The sequence below is a fragment of the Sminthopsis crassicaudata genome, chromosome 4, assembly GCF_048593235.1.
Source record: "Sminthopsis crassicaudata isolate SCR6 chromosome 4, ASM4859323v1, whole genome shotgun sequence".
NCBI classification, from domain to species: domain Eukaryota; kingdom Metazoa; phylum Chordata; class Mammalia; order Dasyuromorphia; family Dasyuridae; genus Sminthopsis; species Sminthopsis crassicaudata.
Window position 1 is genome coordinate 62,681,901 of NC_133620.1, and position 21,562 is coordinate 62,703,462.

At 36.9% G+C, this 21,562-nt stretch overlaps 1 protein-coding gene across 4 annotated transcripts in view; it reads left to right on the forward strand.

Moving 5' to 3' along the window:
* The window catches only part of TNN (tenascin N), an 86,438-nt gene that overhangs the window by 22,289 nt on the left and 42,587 nt on the right, over nt 1-21,562 (forward strand). For all 4 annotated transcript variants that reach the window (XM_074308420.1, XM_074308422.1, XM_074308423.1 and 1 more), the window contains exons 5-9: nt 3,587-3,772; nt 4,964-5,053; nt 14,948-15,211; nt 17,674-17,937; nt 19,606-19,869. In XM_074308420.1, coding sequence (XP_074164521.1) covers nt 3,587-3,772; nt 4,964-5,053; nt 14,948-15,211; nt 17,674-17,937; nt 19,606-19,869 — 1,068 coding nt within the window. The remainder of the gene's footprint in view (nt 1-3,586; nt 3,773-4,963; nt 5,054-14,947; nt 15,212-17,673; nt 17,938-19,605; nt 19,870-21,562) is intronic.

Sequence of the window (21,562 nt, forward strand, 5' to 3'; positions counted from 1 at the left end):
TTCTATCTCTACTTTCTTCGCTTTTGCAAAGATTGATCTCCATGGCTGGAATACACTCTCTCCTCATGTCTATTTTGTAGATCTCTGGTTTTCTCTAAAACTTAGCTTGAGTTCTGTTTCCTCTGGGAAGCCCATCTCAACCCCCCCCCCCAATTGTTAAGTCCTGCTTCCTTAAGGCTTTGTATATTTTTTGTACTTAATTTTCTACATTTATATTGTTTTCTGCCTAGAACTGTGCCTGGCATGTAGCAAACACTTAATAAATGCTTATTGAATGAATGAATGAAGAAAGGACCCAGGAGGGCTTGGGAACTTATGTTGGAATATATAGAATGGATAGAAATTCAACAGATGAAGAGGGGGACGGAAAGCATTTCAGGCATAGGCATCAGGGCAAGAAAAGCAACTGAGGCAGGGAAGCAAGAGCCATGTTTGGGAATCAAAGTTTGTTTGGGTTATAGAGTGCATGGAGGGAAGCAATATGAATTAAGAATAGGAAGGCAGTCTGGTGCAAGATTTGGAGGGTCTTAAATGCTAGGAAAATGAATTTGAACTTTACTCCTAGGATAATAGGGAACTGTTGACGAAATTTTGAACAGAGGTATAATGTGACTCAATTTCTGTCAAAGGAAGATTATTATGGCAGTGGAATGACAAATGAATTAAAGCAGAGGATAGATAATGAATCTGGAAGATTATTACAATAGCACAAGGAGGTAATCATGAGGACCTTTAAGCAGTGGAGGAAGGGAGAATGTAAGGAATGTGGTGGTGGAGTAAGAATAGTATTTAGCAATTGATTGGTGGTAGGCTCCTTTTTGTTGTTAACTTTCAAGCAGAGGCCAGTTGACCACTAGGCAGTTATGTTAAAGTAGGGATTTTTTTTGTCTTTGGGTTGGATTAAATGGCTACTGAAGTCCTTCCCAACCCTTAAATTCTGTGATTCTGGATATGATAGGTGAGAGGTCAGAACTGCATATATAGATTCCAGTCAAGATACCATTATAATAAATTGGATTGCCAAGGGAAAGAGTGCAGGGATTGAAAAGGGCTAAAGACAGATCCTATCCACATTGAAGGGTGGTCACATCTGGCATCTGAAAACAAGAAAGACAAATGAAAGGGAACAGAAACAAATACTCCCAGATTCGTATTTTAGAGCCAAGCTAGAAAAGGGAGAGCAGAGGGAAAAAATCCTTCCCTTCTCACAGAAATTTTGAGATATAACATGTCTACCTTTATGAAAAAGAAAGCTTATTATGGCAGTGATGTGAGGAATGGATAGATGGAGGAATAGATAATAAAATCTGGAAGACTATTATAACAGTTTCAAAATTTCAATTCATGATTACTATACTTTAAGTGAACTGTAACATTTGCTCTCAGGACAGAACAAGAAAGAGTGTGAGACAGAAAGAGATGGACTATCTCAATCTTCCCACTTTTAAGATCATATCCTTTTCTGGCTTGTCCAGGCTTCATAACCCATCAGAGGAGGAGGACTTTCATGTTAGGGAATCTGGACACTATCAGGCAAGCTCTATTAAGGACGCCCCTATATTAGATGATCTCCAAAAGCTCCCTTATATACAAATGAGAAAATGGAAGCCCAGGAAGGTTGCTATTTGCCTATTGTAATATGGGAGGTGAGAACTGGTTTCTTTTTTGGAAATATTTACAATAGAGTAGTGGAAGCAGAAGGTAGGTTGCAAAGCTTTGAGAAATGGGTTGTGAAGAAGTGGGGTGTATGGAACTTTTTAAAGAAGTTTAGCAATAAAGAGGGAGAAAAGTGATGGGATTATTATTGATGGAGTAGAAAAGTATAGATGACTATTTTAAGATTGTGGTGAGATGAGTGCATTTGTAGAGAGATGGAAAGGAGCCAGTGGAGGAGAACTGAAAGACAATTCCTGGGGAATATTTTTGGAGGAGGCAGTAAAGAATGGGATAGGAAAGAGAAAGAAGGAAGAAGAGATGGGGAAATCATATTGAGAAAGGCTTAGGAACATAGGAGGTAGGGTCCTGAGGCAGTTCATGTGAAATTGCTTTAATCTCAGCCAAATGAGTAGAAGGCTAAACCATCTGTGTACTAAGTGCTGAGCTATATTTGTGAGGGAAGGAAAATAATTGACACAATATCTGGGGCATGAAATGAGTCGATAAAGGTAGAACTGAAGGATGGTTGAGCCACAGTGAGAACCCAATTGAAGCTATATAGCATAAATTTATGGAGGATGAAATCAGCCTAATTTATGACTTTCTCTAAGAACACAGCATTCTTAGGAGAGGAGTGGAGAAATTTGATTATTTAGACTAGCAAGGGATGGGGCAAGGGATTAAAGGTAAGAATGAGGGCAAATAATGAGTTTAATGTTTATAAAAAAGAGAATAGGAAGTTGTGGAATTTGAAATATTCTGAATCTGGAAAACTGTACATTCCCAGAGTGGTAAGATCTAACATTTGACTCCATGTCTTCGCCCTGGGAAACCTTTACATTAAAGGCTTGAGAAGAGGAGAAGAAATAAGGGATTTCTAAAGGACTGTTGCTGGCATCCTGTACGCTTAAAGTCCATTTATGCTGTTGTTGTTTTCAATCATTTTTAACTCTCTTTGATCCCAATTTCTATTTTCTTGGCAGAGTAATTGACCATTTCCTTCATCAGCTTGTTTTAGGATGAGGAAACTGAGGCAAACAGAGATAAATTACTTGCTCAGAGTTTCACAACTAATGTCTGAGATTGGATTTGAACTTGGGAAGATGAATCTTTCTGACTCCACACTCCATACTCTGCACTAATTGTCCCACATTTACTCTTTACCTCTTTGATTCTCTCAGCTGCTAGTGCTCCTCCCTATTTATCTTAGATTTATATTGCATATATTTTGTGAATTCTTTGATATACACATTTTATTTCTCCTGATAGAATATAAGGCAAATATTGTTTCATTTTTATATATGTACCTGTTAGCTAATACAGGGCTTAGCATTCAGATTTTAAAAATATGTATTGATTGATTAATTATGGTGGCTGAAAATAGGTGGAAGAGGACAATAGAATTGGCAAAGCTGAGGAAATGTGTGGTTGTGTTACCATAGAATTAATCAATAGGAAATGGCTTAGACTTCCCCAGGCTAATTCTTGAACTTTTTTATCAAGGTGTCTGGACCTCATGTTCTGTAGCTAGCTCTCTGAAAGCAGAGGCAGAGACAAATATATGAATGCAAGGAAATCTGGCTACTGTGCTGAAATACTTTATATCAGCCTTTGTTCCTTGACCTCAGGTCTCAGAAGGATGTCTGACAAATGGGCATAGAGAGAGATGAGGGTTTCAAGACAAAGGTCTATTGGCGAGGGAATAGGAATGGAGAGGAAGGGAGAACAGGAAAGAGGAAAAGATCTAACCCCAACTCTTCTGTTCAATTAGCATGTGTATCTTTAAGGTTTCTCTTGCAAGGTTGTCAGAGAGCTGGTTTTAAGTCTTCACACATAAAACAAAGACTTGGGGGATAGTTAGAGGTCTGCTTGTGCCTTTTTATCTTATTTCCTTTTAATTTTTTCCTTCTTTTCTCTCCTTGTACCCTAGATATGTCTGTGATTGGCACTGGTTGGGTGACTGATGAGACAGAGTACTCTCTGGATGTGGAATGGGAGAATCCACCTGCGGAGGTTGATTATTACAAACTCAGGTATGGCACCTTACAAGGGCAGGAAGTGGAGGAAGTGACTGTGCCCAAGAGCAGTGACCCCAAGAGCAGATACGACATTACAGGTGAGAAAAGTTTAAATTGCTAATGGAACTTTAACTCAGTATGGGAGGTGATGTCCAGTGCAAAGGCTGAGGGAACTATGGGAGAGGAGGGAATGGTGTGTGAGGATGAAATCTACTTCTAGGGAGTCTGCTTCTCAGTAACTCTGGGAAATCTACCTCTCAATAACAGTTGCCACACAGAGAGGACCAGGTACACTTGAACCCCTATCCTTGAATTTTGTAGACATGATAAACTTTCTGATCAAGCTAAAACCTCAGGCTTTCAGATCCTGCCTCAGTATTCCATTGCTGCCTACCATCTCTCTGATCTGCCTACTTAGAAGGTTTTAGTGGGACATTTCTTAGGAGTCTAATATTTCAGAAAATGGATCTGAATTCCTTTCTCATGAGTATGTGTGTGTGTGTGTGTGTGTGTGTGTGTGTGTGTGTGTGTGTGTGTGTGAGAGAGAGAGAGAGAGAGAGAGAGAGAGAGAGACAGACAGACAGAGAGACAGAGAGAGAGACAGAGACAGAGAGAGAGAGAGAGAGAGAGAGAGAGACAGAGAGAGAGAGAGACAGAGAGACAGAGACAGAGACAGAGAGAAAGAGACAGAGAGAGAGAGAGACAGAGAGACAGAGACAGACAGAGACAGAGAGACAGAGACAGAGAGACAGACAGAGAGACAGAGAGAGTCCATGTATGCAGATTTAATCTTCTGAGTCCAACTTTCCATTCCCAGAATTACTGACAATTGAGCTGCCCCAGTGGTTGGAATAGCCTTTAAAAGTCTTTAAGTGATTATTATGTTGAGAAGGAAAGATCCTTTCAGGAGTGTTTTCAGTTACTAGTAAAGTATTTGTGTCCATAGATCAAATCAAAAAGAAAGTGGTGGTCCCTACTGACTTTCTTTCTCACAAATGGAGAAAATGTAATCAGCTTTAGGAAGTGTCCTTATACCTCTGGTTTCATATCTACTGAATGTATCCACTATATAGAGGAATTCCTCACGGGCCACTCTTGATTGCATTAGTTTCAGCTAGCATGCCTTTTAGATGTATACTTTAAGGAGGAGCTTGGTATCTCATTTGCTTCTGATCCAAAGGAAACCTGGACAATCTCTAGGATGTCTGCTCTGGGACTTAAAAATGCTGCTCTGTTGAATGAAGCATTTTCAGTAATCCATAATGCTGTTTCTGTTGGCTCCTTTATAGGTTTGCAACCTGGCACTGAATACAAGATCACTGTGGTACCTATAAGAGATGGGTTGGAAGGCAAAGCAATTTCCCTGAATGGCAAAACTGGTAAGGGTTCCTTCGGAAATGTTCTCAGATTTTAATCCTGCCTCTCCTCATGATGTTTCTTTTGGCTATTTTATCTTCTCCCTATATAAAAATTCTGGATCTCATAAGAGATAGGGAAGAATAAGTTTATGGGAAGATATATTTCTTTTCCCGATAGACATCTATTGGGGTGGATAGGTGGAGAGCGGCAGACTTAGTGTTTTAGGGAAAAAAATTTCATGTGACAGCAATCTTCTTCTAAAATTGGGGGTTTTGAAGAGAAAAATTATTTCTGATAGCTTGTAAGCTCATTTGAACAGTTTTGATAGTTGATCATTTCCAAGACTTTTGTTATTTGATAACATTGGTTTTTGTTGAATACAATTTGCAAAAATTTATTTGTTCCCACAGGAATAATACCTTTATCAATGTATGCATTTGGATTTAGGTGATAATCATGAATATCTTGTATAGATGGGAAGAGACTTCTAAGTTGGTACTTGTTGAGGTTTCCTTAGTCAACTTTTTTTTTTTTTAATCTGAGATTCTTTCCCCCCTGTGCCTTTGGTATCTTCCCTTTCTTCAGATAACTTTGTATATCAGTCCCTCAATGTCTTCCCGGTTGTCCTGCTTCCATCAGATTTTCTCTACATACATTGGGTCTATCACAATGAATTTTGCCATTTTTGTTCTTTTTAGTGACAGTTCTTTCTCTGTTTTTGACACATTTAGGCCTGTGATGTTAGAATCCAAATGTAGTTATACTGTCTTTGTGAAAACAGTTTGTCAGTGTTATCTTTACAGATGTTTTCCATTTTATTCTATTTTCTCCTATTCATTTTTTACTTTTAATGTCCCTGGCATCTCTTTTCTTTGTTGGACATCTTGTCAAGTTTTCTTTAAGCTGTTTTTACCCTCCATTGCTTCTCTATGCTTTATAAGTTTATCCATCTATAATTGACTCAGATTCCTTACACCAGAAATTGACAGCAGGGAGGATAGAGAAAAATTGTTAAGAGAAAAATGAATACACATACTGTAAAAGCTGCCATGATCTTGTCTTATTTATCCATTAGCCAAAGTAACCAAAGTGTCATAGTTTAAGAGAACTGCTGAAAACATTTCATGACAATTGACGTTAAGTGGGAAAACATGGAAAGCATGGTGGGATGATTATCTTTGCCATCATTTTTTAGCATTATTATCATTAGAAACAGAATTAAATTTTTAATGTGGAATATAATGCTATTGGACTGAGAGGAATCTCTTTAGCAAGATATAAAGAAAGAAGAGAATTTTCTAATCAAGAACCTTTCTCTGAGAAAACTTTTCTTTGTTCGGGTCAGTTTTATTCTTACAACAGCTAGTTTTGACTGCTTGGAATAGAATACAATATAGGGCTAAAATTCAGTGTGATGCTGCTGTAGTTACTCCCTTACTGTGTGGCATGTCACTTTATAAAGGGTCAGAGGAAAAAAATGCTTCTTTAAGTTCATATTTTTGTTTGCTTAAGAAATATAATGAATAGAACACTAAATTTGGATAGCAGTTTGGCTAATAAACAATTTTAATGAGTTGGTAAACTGTATTTTTTCTATAATCTTTCTCTACTCCAGTTCATTTGGGTATTTCCATGGATCTATGATCTAATTAACATGAGCATACTTCCTCTACCAGTGCAGATTGCAACCCGTTTGTACCTTTTTATTTTCTATGATTCCCTGTCCACATCCAATTAAGGACCTACCTAAAGCACTGAAGATTTTCCTTGAGTTTTTGAAGTTTTGCATTTCCCATGTAATGTACAGGTTGTCTATATATTGTAGCTTGCTTTCACTCTGTAACTGGTGGAAGATATAAAAGATAACATTTTCTTTTTCCAGTCACATATATGTCTTTATTCCACATTTATGTAGATAGAAGTCATCATTAGAAATATGCTGTAGCCTATTTACTCCTCATTGTGAGATTAATCTTCCTCAGATAATACTCTCATCATGTTGTGTCTTCTGTCATTTCCCACTCCCCATGACTTCTCTCAAGGCTCTACATAATCTGGACCCATTATACCTTTCCAAATTTATTCCCCATTGTTTCCCTATGTAGTCAGGCTCGTCTTTTCACTATCGTTTAGATATGACTTGTTCATTCTTGACCCATTTTTTCCTCAAGTTGTTCCTCTGGCCTGGAAAGTTTCCTTATCCCAATATTATCTCTCCTACAAAGCCTCATTCACATTCTGTTTACTCCATAAAGATGCTCTAACCCACAGTGATCAGAATTTGCAGAGCATGAACTTCACGTTATCTTTTGCTGTTATTTCACTTTTTAAGTCCTGATTTTGCAATAAAATAGTAAACTCCTCAAACGAAGGAAGGGTCTATGTCTTATTCATTTTTGTATTGCTTATCTTGCCTAGTGAAGTGCCTAGCTTCACTATTGCCTCCTAGTAAAACAATATTTGTTCAATTGACTTTTTGTTGAATCATGAAGCTGGAGGGAACTAAATCTCAAAAGTATGGCAAAGATAATTGGATTCAAAACAGAGTTTATATTTTTTATCTGCACACAAAAAAGATAAAAATGGATTTGAGAAGAAAACCCCCCAATTCAGAAGACCCATTAATTAATACGAATACAATTCATTGTCTTTAATATGAAAAGTCAGTTTTCTACAAACTTTTGTCATCACCTTGTCCTCAAACCAGGGAGGAATTCAAGAGTACCACATAAAAGAATGAGAGAACAAATAGTACAATTTGGGTATTTTTCTGTTGAATTACTAGTTAAAACAAGAGTATGAAGGGGAAAGGTTTGATTCACAGTAGACACTCATGTGACGTCAATTAAGCATCTGTCTGTAGAAAAATAAAACCAAGACTCAGAATCAGGCTGGTCCTCAAAACAGCAAATAAAAATACAAACCAACATTATGGTTGGTGAAGTTTCTCCCTCAGAGCCTTAGAAAAAATCACTGCTTAGTAACTGATACAATTTCTATGATTTTTTTCTTGAGTCTCATATGGAGGCCATTCATATTCATATGATCTCTAACTGAAATCTCCCACAAACTACCATTAACTATTCAGAAAAAGCTGCCATTCTGAGTTCCTCAAAGCTGAAATATGTTGGGATAAAAAAAAAGTTGTAGATCACATTATCTTTTCTTTTTAAATTTTTGGAATTCTTTAACATTTTTTAGGGAAATACAATGATGTCATAGCTCCCCTCTACCAGATGAGAAGCTATAATTCTATCTTAATCTCTGATGTATGCCAAAGACACCAGCTTGATTCTCACAAGCCTGCCATGGTTCTGTCAGCAACTTAGATAGTATTGATAATTCTAGCTTTGGACAGACTTTAGAATACTTCAATCAGACCATATCAGCTCAGATTCAATTTTAGGCAGATAATCTCCCTGGATAGTACCTTAATTCATAGTATCTAAAACATGTACCTGAGTTTTCTGATAATTTAGTATAAGGAGGATGTTAATTGATGAATGTGAATTAATTTACTGATATAAATGAACAAATTATTTGTCTCAATGGCTTATTTGTGTTATATCAAATTTTTAAATCTTTATCCTTTCTTTTACTTTCACGTAGGAAAGGAGAATGATAATGATTTCAACAGTAAATCTGTCCTATTCTATTTCTAACATAAAAATGGATCATATTTGGATTATTCTGTGATTAGATGACATTACTCATTTTCTTGGCCTTCTAGAAAGTCTGCAATAACAATGAACTCTTATCCTTGACTATTTCCTGCTATTTAAGTAGGATACACCTTTTACTAGAATCCCTATAGTTGGATGGACAGAGATGTAGTTAACCTTTGCTTCTTATTTGTGACTTCTGTAGATCAGGGACTGGCAACATTTAGAGGTACCCGACAAGTTTTTATTTATTCATTGACAAGGACTAAGGAATATCTTTTAAAAAGGGCTCTCTTGCATAAATAATTCAAACATTTCAGAGGAGACATTATGCTTTAAGCTTTTTTAGTTGATGATTACTAATTAATATCTAAGGAAGATTTATTTCAAATATGTTAAATTAAGGAGGAACATAGGATAGGTATATAAAAAGTTAAATGGTGATCTGGAGAGATGTCAAGAAGAAAGTCTTATTATAGAACTTGCTTTATGTGTCTCCCATGGCCTCCCTGGATAATGTGCTCTATAGATTGCCGAACCTTGGTTTAGGCTGAAATAGAGATAGCATTAAGGCAGTTTGGTGGTACAGTAGGTAGAATGCCAGGCTTGGAATCAGGAAGAATCATCTTCATGAGTTCAAATCTGGCTTCAGTTACTTATTGGCTATGTGGTTCTGGGCAAGTCACTTGACCCTGTTTGTCTCAGTTTCCTTATCTTTAAAATAAACTGGAGAAGAAAATGGCAAACTGCTGTAGTATATTTGTCAAGAAAATCCCAAATGAGATCATGAAGAGTCCATTCAAGTGAAATGACAATAACAATGCTTTAAACTTGAACTCTTCTGTCTGTCTCCTTCATTTGCAGAACTCAGATACTCAACACCTTTGGCCACATATTATCAAACACAGGGAAAACAAAAGAAAAAGGTGCCATTCCTAGCTGGAGCTGTCTACCTCGAGTCAGCCACCTTCCAAAACTTTCTCTTTGGTGTCCTTTGAATCATTCAGGTCTGACTGGGAAGGGGTAGTTATGTGTACCAAACTCAGTGCCTGATATTATGACAAAGGAATGCAGGGAAAGAATATGGAAAGAGAAAATAGTTTTCCCTGCTATTTTCACCAGCCTTCAAACTTCTAAGGGATAGTTACAGAGAGAACATTTCATTAGGATGTGCACCCGGGGAAATTTATTATGAATATTCAACTATACAGGACATTATTTTTTATTCAACAAAGATTTAACTAAATGACTTAAATATATGTATTTTGCAAAGGGAAACTTTTAATCAAACCTTTCATCTGAAAAACAGAACAATCTTTTCAGACTTATTTTCTTGGCCAAAAAAATTCCTTTTTTTCCCAAATAGAATCTGCTTTCTTATCCCACATTTTGACATTAAAAACTGATATCAGAGTTTAAGGACTTCTGATTAGAGAGAAATCCTTTAATATGAAAAATGTTCACTTTTTTTTTTTTGCATTTATTGCTTATCAACAAGAGGATGGTCTGATTCATCCCAACCAGAGACCCATGTATCACAGCAAGGGTCCAGGGGAATCAAAAATGGGAAAAAAAAGTCTATTGACTCAGTGGTTGACTGATTTAAGAACAAGATTTTTTGATAGTGGGAACTTCAAAGCTGATTTAATTTGCGTTTATTAGAATTCAGAATATTTTTTCATAAAGTTGTTGATAGATTGGATTTCTTTCTTTGAAAACTGCCTTTTCATAATGTTGACCATTTATTTATTCTTGAATACACCCAATGGGCTTTCTTTTGTCATTGTAAGGCTACCAATGGAGGACATATGGTGTCTATCAATTATTCCTTGTTCTCTCATCTTCTTTTTCACTCATATATTTCTTTGACAATATCCCTTACTCCCCATCATAATTTCCTCTTCATAATGTGTTGCTGCCTACTCACAGCCACTATTGTCTTCTAGTGATATATTAATTTTAAATTCTTCCAGGATTGTATTGTTCCATGTCTCACAACCATACAACACTGCGAGAATTTATTGGTATTATAAAAACGAGCCTTTGTTTCAAGGAGAGGTTTTGGGTCATTAAAAGAACAATCTAGCCTGTTCTGCTCTTGTTAAGTTTTGGGTGCAACTCATTATAAATTAGCCCAGAGACTATCCCCAATTGTTATTATCTATTCAAATTAATAACAATAACACAATCTAATCCTAGCTAATATTGTATTTTATGAATATGTATATTTTTCGTACCATAGTCAAATAAATATGTGTGTGCTATGGAGAATTTACTCTCTATATGGTGAGTTTATTTATTTATTTGGGGATATCAAGGGCCAGGCACTATAATGAAGATGCAAAGTAGACAGTAATGGAGGGTTCACTTTTTCAAAGAGTTGAGCACACTTCTCCCTGCCCTATCAGAGGATAACAATGCTTTATCCTAGCTTTTCCTGGATGTATAATGACAAAAGAATGCTCAAGACACTGTAGACCTTGTACTTCTGTAGAGTTACTGGCACTTCAGATTTGCAATCAGGCTGAAGAAGGGCTCTGTAAGTGGGCCAACTCTACATACAATTAAAAAAAATCTACTGGCAACTCAGAGTATAAATCTGTTACTGATTTCGGTTACCATGGTGGCCCAGCTGTCACAAGGCATACCAATAAATGATTAGCTGGGGATTTGATCAAGAAAGTTAGCTTTTCTTTCATCTAATTTTTGGGCGGATCTAACACAATCTTCTTGCTCCCCTAATTTGCTCTGTGGAATTAGGGCCTAGGATTGTTCATTTTTACCTTTGGGTGTGATGGAGCAATTATTTAACAGCCATACTTTATCTCCAATCATAAGAATGAGTAAAAAGACAATTCTTGGGAGCAAACTTCCAAGCTATCTTTCTTATTACTTCTATTTGTTGGCTAGGAGAATGGATGATGGCCACAAAGTTGATGTGATGCGGGCTGTTCTTGTTTTAGAGAAAGAATTGACCTACATAAACATTCTTTATTTTTCAATGAATCATAAATAAGTTAGTGATAGAACAATCTTGACAATTTCCTTTGGGAGTCAGGATTGAAATTTTCAGCTGCTGAAATACTATTCTTTGAAATGAAGATAGGAAACAAGTGGAAAACAGGTAACCCAGGGTGAGGTAAGCAACTAAGTTTCTTTAAAATATAATGAAATGTAACTGAAATCTGCGAAGGAAAAGTTATGAGTTTGATGGTGGGAACACAGGAAATAGACAGTAGCATCTCCAATAACTACCATCACAATCCAAAATTTTAGGTTGGGCCCTTTAGAAGTTTACTTTCCTAAGTTCAAAGTACTTTTTGAGTCAGCACACATAAACATATAGTTCATAAGTCTCCATCTGTGTTTACTTTTTGATAGATAAAGAAAACAACTCAAAGCAAAAGCATAGTAAGAAAAGTAACAACAAAATCTATCTCTAGAAAACTGGAATACACTCTCCTACATGGATGCACAGTCAACGGGAAGAATACATACTCAAAGAATTTATAGAACATTAATAGGAACCCATATGGCCAAGGGCAACTTTCCCCTTAAGTATTACTCCCTTTCCCCCAGTAGCTTTATATGGTATCTTCAGATTGTTCCTTTCGGCCTCTAGGCCCTTGGAGCCTGTGTTTTGGTGGAGTGCATACCTTTAATGCTTTGCCATGGTCACTATTGTCTCTTGCTTTGAGTTGAGCTGAAACCTTGACCTAAAATACTGCTATACATTTTCAGAAAGAAACAAAATTTTAATTAGGGGCCTATAGTATCCACATTTATTTTCTTGTGGCTTAGCACAAGAAACTTTTTTCCTCCTTGAATCCCTAATATTCCAATATTAGCTCCTGCAATTTATTGTCACCTAATAGAAAGCGTTGAAAGAAATTATGGGATAAGCATGTTAACTCAGGCCTTCTTGCCTGTGGGCACATGTTACTTGGTCTTATCATTGGCAATGCATAGACTTAGTCCAATTTTTTAATGTGAGAATATTGGAATACATCCATGGTAATGTCACAAATCTTTCCTAACTTGTCTGTTATTTAAATTCAGATTTTTTTTATAAGTTGGGTTTCCTTTTGAGTAAGTCACTTAAACTCAGCTCTCTAGGCAATTCTTGAAGAACATGTTTCAGTAAAAGTGAAGCCCTGCTTTGGTAAAGGGAAGTTCTTCACCAAAGAGTTCTATATACTGTGAAATTACAGTCTAGTTCTTGTCCCTATCCCTTGAAAAAATGAGATGTCTTCCTATATTAAATTTAAAAAATAAATAAATAAAATTGAAAATATATTAAAATGAAAGCTTTAAATTCAAAGGTTGGTCCCATGTGTCTGAACCTTTGGGTTTTTTTCTTTTAGACTGATCAGAGACAGGTCCCTGTAGTTTTGAATGGTAGGAGGCTATCTCTTTAATGTGTGGAGGAGGTCAGAGCAGAAGGATATGGGGGAGAAGTCTGTCTAGCATCTTCTGCAGCTGTTACTCATCTCTGACTTGGCCAGGAATCCTTAGCTACTCAAAGAGCATCCAGCATTTGGATCTGTAATGGAAAATTTGCTTAATCATCCCCATAGCTTTTGATATAATGCTGAGTGGTTTTAGAGTTGCTGAGCTTGCCCCTTCTGGTGGTGATCTTCCTCCTTGAAGATTCTATCATAGAAATACCCCAAATTATCCACCTTCCCACATCTATTTATTCCTGGGTATTGAGAACTGGAAGCATGGCCAAGTGGAGATATCTCTTTTCAGTAGCCATCTTTACAATAGAGAGAGGAAGAAAAAAGAGGGGAAAAGAATATGTTTTCCTTTTCATTCTTACCAGCTCAGATGACATTCCCTTCTTCCTTTTCATGCATTTCACCCTGTAGTTGGATACCTGAAACATACAGGAAGGTTTCCCTGTTAATTAAAGTTCCTATTGCCATTGAGGATGTGTTATAGATCTTGGAATGGAGGGATGTGGTTTGGGAAACATAGGTAAGCACCTACATCATATGGGTATGATGCATTATTCAAGACTGCATATTAAGAAAACATTTGAGACTTTGAGGAAGTCCTGATCTCTCTTCCTATTCTTCCTAGCATTCTTGCATCTGTTCCAAATGTTTCTTATTCATTCCTTCACCCCTTCCAACTTTTTTGGATCCAGGTGAGGACCTGAAACACTGGGCATGTTAAAACTCTTAGAAATGCCCCTTAGAACCATTACTGAAGATGAGAAAAACAGAAAGAGATTCCTATGAGAGAAGGCTGAGCAAAGGAAGCCCCTCATTTGCTGGAGTGAAGCAGCTCTCATGAAGCTGGACATGTACTCTGACCTCCTCCTTTGGTCTCTGGCCCCTTGTTGGACAATCCATGTCTTCTTGATGTGATGCAGCAAGTCCAATCAGGATTTGGAGAGAAATCTCCTACTTTCCTCCATACATATGAGTCTAGGAGGAGAGAAACTGCTATAAGATAATCTCTTAAATAAAAAACTATTTCTTCTCTGTGGCTCTTAAAAGTCACTAGTTGGACAACTCTTCCCAGTCCTGTCAACAGGAATCTTTAACACAATCCCCTAGTTGTGGGAATCAGCCATAAGAAATGGCTGAGAGTCATCTCTCTTTGTTCAACATAGGATCAAAGAACGTTTCCTTCAGTGAAGGATTGGAGCACATGAGGTAAACCCAAAATCAAGAGCTCTCCCCTGATCATCTGTAATAAGTGCTATAAAAATGTCAGAGATCTCATTCTTGGGAATATGGTTGTGGAGGATTTACCTAGTATAGCCATAGATTCTCTGGAGATTTCCCTTGGAGGTTGCCCCAGAAGTTTTCTGGGGTTTCCTATCAGAATATGAACAGTCATTGCAATCTTTTTTTAGGCTATTGGATCTCTATAAGAAGTTCATTTAGATTTGATTTTAAAATTTGCAAAAAGCACAAATTAGGAACTATTCCCCATTTTTCAGATGAAGAAACTGAGGCAGACTGAGGAAAAATCTGAGGTGATAGTCTTCCTGTCTCAAAGTCCGATACTTTATCCACTATGCTACTTAGCTGCCCTATCTGGGTATAGGACAATGCTAAGTACCTCATGAAAGGAGTTAAATGAAAGACAGGGAAAACTTACATAAGTCTGCTGCAATTTTCCAAATAAAGACAAAAATGGCAAGATGAGGAATATTTTGAGTTAGCCATCCTCCTCATCTACAGCCCCCAAAGAATCCTCTATTACTAATTTTATTTATTTGATTTTTTTTTGAAGGAATTGACAGTCCCACCAATGTGGTGACTGATCAAGTGACAGAGGATACAGCAAGTGTCTCCTGGGATCCTGTCCAGGCTCTCATAGATAGATATGTGGTGCGCTATACCTCTGCTGAAGGAGAGGTCAAGTCGATGCCAGTTGACAAGGAGAAGAGCAGCACTCTGCTGACAGGCTTGAACCCTGGCATGGAGTACACTGTCCATGTGTGGGCTGAGAAGGGGAACCAGGAGAGTAAGAAAGCCAACACCAAAGCCTTAACAGGTAATACTGACAGCTGAAATGTATACGGTGGCTTTCAGATTTGAAGATCCTTTTACAGATCTTATTTCACTTGATTCTTGCAATAATCTTATACAGAACAGCCATTTTTATTTTATTTTATTTTATTTTATTTTATTTTATTTTATTTTATTATTAAAGCTTTTTTTCCCCCAAAGATATGCATGGATAGTTTTCAACATTAACTGTTGTAAAATCTTGTGTTTCAGTTTTTCCCATTCTTCCCCAACCCTCTCCCTAGATAGTAAGTAATCATTGGATTACTGTTATATGTTAAACATGGTAAAAATATATGCTAAATGCAATATATGCATACACATTTATATAATTATCTTGCCGCAGAAGAAAAATCAAACAAAACAGGAAAAAAATAAGAAAATAAAATACAAGCAAACAACAACAAAAAGATTGAAAATGCTATTTTGTGGTCCTCACACTCAGTTCCCACATTCCTCTCTCTGGATGCATATGGCTCTCTTCATCACAAGATCATTGGAACTGGCCTGAATATTGAAGAGAGCCATGTCGATCAGAATTGATCATTAAGAATAGGCATTTTTAGGCCCATTTTACAGATGAGAAAACTGAGGCTTGGAGAAGTTAAGTTGTGTGCCCATAATTACAGAACTGATATTGAATTCCCATGTCTCAAGAAATCATGTTTAGAGAACTTCATTATACTGCCTCCTACAAGGAGAGAAGAAAAATAAAAACTGAGAAATTCCCTCAGGGAGAAGGGTGATCTTGCATCAGGAGACTGGTGCCCAGTTTTGACAGCTGGGGTGTCAAAATATTCAGAGAAACAAACGTGATTTCTTTTCATAATTGAATTTTTGCCTTTTTAGCCTCAAATAAGCTTTTGCACATACGTAAGTTGTTTTCTCCCTCTCCCCCACCCACATATTGTAAGTCACACTTAATTAGACTGTAAGTTCATGCAACATTTTCCTAGAATTAGCTGACACTTTCTAATTTTCATTTCTGGACTGTGGTGACTGAAACGTTTGGCTGACAAAGAGTTGAAAGCTTATCTTGGCTTGCAGTGACTGGTGGGTATTGTGCATATAATGTAGACCTTTTTCAGAGAATAAGGAGGTGGCTGGCATTCTAATGCAACAGAAACAAATGTACTGAATATGCCTTTAAGCTTTCACAAATCCTGAAGCTTACTTACATCCTTCCTATAGACAGTTAGTCAACTGTGAGACCCACAGACACCAGAAGACTTCACTCTGGAGAGGCAATGTAATTCTCTTTCTGCTGAACGCTCCACCCTGGTTGGTACTATCTGTTGATCCAGGGCAGCCTGCTTAGGGAGACCACCCATGTTTTCAGAGATAAAAAAAAAAATTGGCTTTTTGACAGATTGTTAAAAAAAAAAATGGCTCATTTGTAGTTAATTCAATGTTTTCTGCCATCAACATAAATTGTAAGCTCCGTGATTATGAATAGAAATTGGCATTTGATATGAGAAACAATATTTCAAGAGCTGTGTGGCAACATTTGGGCAGAACCCATTCTACAGAGTAGTCATAATATGGACTGGCCTAGTTCTCCCTTTTGACTGATCTATTTCTTTTTTTCTGCTCTGGGGTTTTATCCAAAATTCTACTCAAATGTCTCCTCTTACAAGAGACCTTTCCTGACCTTCTCCAGTTGTTTATGGCTCCCCCATCCAAATATTTGACCAAACTTATCTTCATATTGCCTGGCAACACATAAAAGTATATTTATTATTCTAGTTTGGGCAAATTAATTTTGTAGAGGTTTAAATCACCAAACGGTTAGCCAACAGATGATATTTTTAGTCACAGAAACGCACTAAGATTGTGTGCTTAGAGCCTAGAGGGGTTGCAATCTGTACTGGTGGCAGGATTACCCATGCTAGTGAAATTATGAATCATTGAACTAAACTTCTTTGAAGTTCAAAGAACAGGAACTAAAATAGCATATTACATAAAAACAGGGAGAGGAGGAAACTGGAGATTGATGAAAACTTTTTAAGAACACAATTTGAGGACAAAGTTCTAGTTGTTAAAATGGATTGTTGACTTTATCTAAAAGACGTAGTTCTGATTATAGGCTATTAGCTTCCACTTGGAATTTCAGAACCCTGGTTAAAGGCTTAAACCACCACAACTCTTGGCATGTAATTAAGGCGATGGGATAAGGAATGGGATGCTCCTTGTTTTATGAAAAAAAAAGCACTTCTAAAGAGGTTTTCAGAAAAACCACATGTTCTGGTTTTTGTGAGACTATCTTTTTTCTGGCCACGTGTCCCTAGTTTAGGTTGGGGAAAATGAAGTCACTGGGTAGCTAAATGGACTTACACATTTTTTGCTGGATAATGTGTGTGTGTGTGTGTGTGTGTGTGTGTGTGTGTGTGTGTGTATGAATGAGAATGAGAAACATTAAACTTTTCTTCATGGATATTTTTCTTAAAGAAATTGACAGCCCAACCAATCTGGTAACTCAACACGTAACCGAGGATACCGCCACCATCTCCTGGGACCCAGTCCAGGCTGTCATAGACAGGTACCTTGTGAGCTACACTACGGCTGATGGAGAGACCAAGGAGATCCCAGTGGAGAGGGACAAGACCACCACTCTGCTGACTGGCTTGAGACCAGGCGTGGATTATACCGTCTATGTCTGGGCTGAGAAAGGGAACCAAGAGAGCAAGAAAGCTAATACCAAAGCCCCAACAGGTAACAGAACTGTTACTGCTCACATTAGGTAGCACTTTTATGTCCATTATGTGCTAAAAAACAAAAAGCTCTAGCTAATGAGTATTATTAACTCAATTTAAAAATAAGCAAACTGAGCTTAAAAGGTAAAATAAAGATCACAAAACTATTAAATGATAGAGACATTTTATCCCATGTTCTCTAACTGCAAGTTCTGTAGTCTTTTCATTACCCTTGGTTGTCAATGGGAACAAATTTGCCTCTACCATTTTCTGATTCATAAATGGCCACCTGGTGGCAGTTTTTAAGATTTTTTGCTGTCTGCTATTGGTGATAGTAAGTTGGAATAATTTATTGTTTAAGAGTATTAAAGGTCTGAGAAAAACAGGAAGGGCCACAGTATTATGTTCAAATGGCCTCTAAGTTTATTTATATGAATGAATGACATTTTGTATTAATGCCCCCCCCTTTAAGAGAGTACTTAAACTTTTACTAAGGCTTTTTTATTGAGACACTTGTCTGCCACGTCTAGGATTCTTACAAAATAGAGGGTAAGGATTTTCATAAAGAAGTTCTACCTAAAACCAACCATTAAGTAAATTAATAAGCATGTATTAAGTATCTATTATGTGCTAGGCTCTGGCACACCTCCTGGCTGTGTGACCTGGGGCAGGTCATTTAATGTATTTGCCTCAGTTTTCTCATTTGTAAAATGAGCTAGAGAAGGAAAAAGCAAACTCCTGCGGTATCTTTGCTAAGAAAAACCCCAATAGGGGTCATGAAGAATTGGACATGACTGAAAAATGTGCCATGCATTGTGCTAGAGTCTGAATATATAAATACAATGAATGAAATATTCCTCTTCTCAAAGAGCTTACATTCTAATGGGAGAGACATTAAACCCATGTGTATAAATGAATAATAAATACAAATGAATACAAGGTAGTTTAATATAAGGTAGTTTGGGAGGGAGAATAGCAGTAATTTGTTGGAGAAGGATCAAGAAAAGCTTCATGCAGAAGTGCTTACTACCTCAGCTTTCTCATCTATAAAATAGGGATAATAATAATAGCACCTACCTTCCAGGGTTGTTGTGAAGATCAAATGAGATAACAATTACAAAGCACAGTGTATGGCCACATAGTAAGTGCTATGTAAATATTAACCCTAATTATATCTTGAAGAAAAAGAGGAATGAGGTAGAGGTAAGAAAGAAGAATATTTCAGAGATGGAGACAGGAGAGAGGAGGGACCACATATGGTATATGGCTAGATTGCAGGATGTTGGAGGTGAAATAATGTCCAAAGAGACTGAACACACAGGTTGGAGCTAGGTTATGGTGGTCTTTAAATAAGAATTATGTGCCCTGGATGGCATAGGAGAGATCAATTTAACCAGTGGTATTGCTGGATGAAAAGGTTACTCTGGAGAAACTGTTCTGCCCATGATTTGGGGAGCTATAAATCTATTCCCTTATGTTCCTTCCCCACTCCTAATCCATGAAAGCAATAACATCTTTGACTAAAGAGTGCTTTGATGATAAGGTCCCTCCAACTCTCATGCCCTATAATTATTAAGTCCAATATTTCTGGAAGCTTGCTGTTTCTACCCCATACTCATAAGAATAAATTGTGGCTTTGCCTAATTTGGTGCTAATGCTCATTCTTCTCCAAACATTCTTCTTAAAGTAATTGATGACCCCAAGAACCTGATAACTGATCACGTGACAGAGGACACAGCCACTATATCCTGGGACCCGGTCCAGGCCGTCATAGACAGGTACATGGTGCGTTATACCTCTGCCGATGGAGAGACCAAGGAGATCCCAGTGGGGAAGGACAAGACCAGCACCATCCTGACGGGTTTGAGACCAGGAGTGGATTACTCTGTTTATGTCTGGGCTGAGAAAGGGAAACAAGAGAGCAAAAAAGCCAACACAAAAGCCCCAACAGGTAACCCTGAGTAACAATATCATTACAAATAACAGTTCATTTTTATATTAACTTTATAGTTCAGAGTGCTTTCTCAATAACAATCTTGTAGAATAGGTATTCAAGTATTATTGTCTTTGTTTTGTAGAAGAAGCAATTGTAACACATAGAGATTAAGTAATTTTCTAAGAACCATGTTTTAGTAAGTAGCAATTTAATGATTTCAAATGTAATTAGGTGATATAATGGGTAGAGCCCTGGATCTGGAGATCTTAGACACTTAATAAATTGTGCGATCTGAAGAAGTCCCTTAATCTATTTCTCAGTATCTCGATTTGTAAAATGGTATAATAATAACGCCTACCTCCCAGGGTTATTATTATTAAAATGAGATTATATTCATAAAGTACTTTGCAAACCTTAAAACACCATATAAATGCTATTATATTTTTTATTATTGTTGTTAATTCATTTCTTCGAACACCAAATTAAGCAGTCTTTCCACTATTCTATGATGTCAAGGTAGAAAAACATAAACTAGCTTATTTATTCAGAAATACCTAGCTGATGTTAACTTGTAAGAGTGTTTCTATCTTAGAAGACATAGAAATGGGATGGCATGGGGAAGGAAGGATGATGCTAGACTTTAAACCTATTAGGACAAGGGATCAGAGATTCTTTTTCCCACTGAGGGGGACCAAGTTTTAGACTCACAGGGAAAATATTCATTACAGAAGAAGACTAGCTTCTAAAAAAGAAGATCTTCTGGCCTCTAGTTCTTTATGCTACTACCCAAAACCCCAGAGAAAAATCATCTAGAGTTTATGTATGACTCATGGTCTAGGGTCTGCCTCAAAGAGATAATTATGTTTCCTTTTAGAAAGATACTCAATGTACTACTTGTATCAAGTATTGGACAGCTATTTGTTTCTCCTACTACAACAGAGATACCACACAAAAGATTCCTAAATATGCATTGACAAAAATTTAAAATGAAAGTCTGTTATATCTGCCTATTATACTTGTTTGGCAGATTGATATTTAAAATATCAAAACATGAAATAATTTGAGGTACCCTTCTACCATCAGTGAGTTTCCTCTGGAAACTACATTTTGAGGAAATGCCTAAATCAGCCAAACTCCTCTCCTTCACTCCTTTCCTGGCTTTGTTCCTGACTTTCTATACTTCTTCCTCATCCTGCCCCTTTTTAATCCCCCTTTTTTGAAAAAAATATTTCCCCAGTTACATCTAAAAAAACATGTACATTCATTTTTTACATATTTCCTTTCTTATTTTCCATTTTTTCTTATATTCCCTTTAAATATTTCCTTTATTAACACATTTCCAATTTTGGAAGAGAAAAATCAGAACAAAAGGGAAAAACCACAAGATCAAAAAAAAGAAAGAAAGAAAGAAAAAGAATGAACATAGCATTTGTTGATTTATATTCAGTCTCTATAGTTCTCTTTCTGGATATGGATAGTATTTTCCATCCAAAGTTTATTGGAATTGCCTTGGATCATTGAACCACTGAGAAAAACCAAGTCTGTCACAATGATCATTGTACAATTTTACCCTTACTGTGTACAATGTATTCTTTGTTTTGCTTGTAATACTTTATAAATTATCATCCAAATCCATGTCGCCCTTTATATATTGTCATCCAAAGAGAATGTATTCTTTTTGAGGGCAGGAACTGTCTTGTTTTTCTTG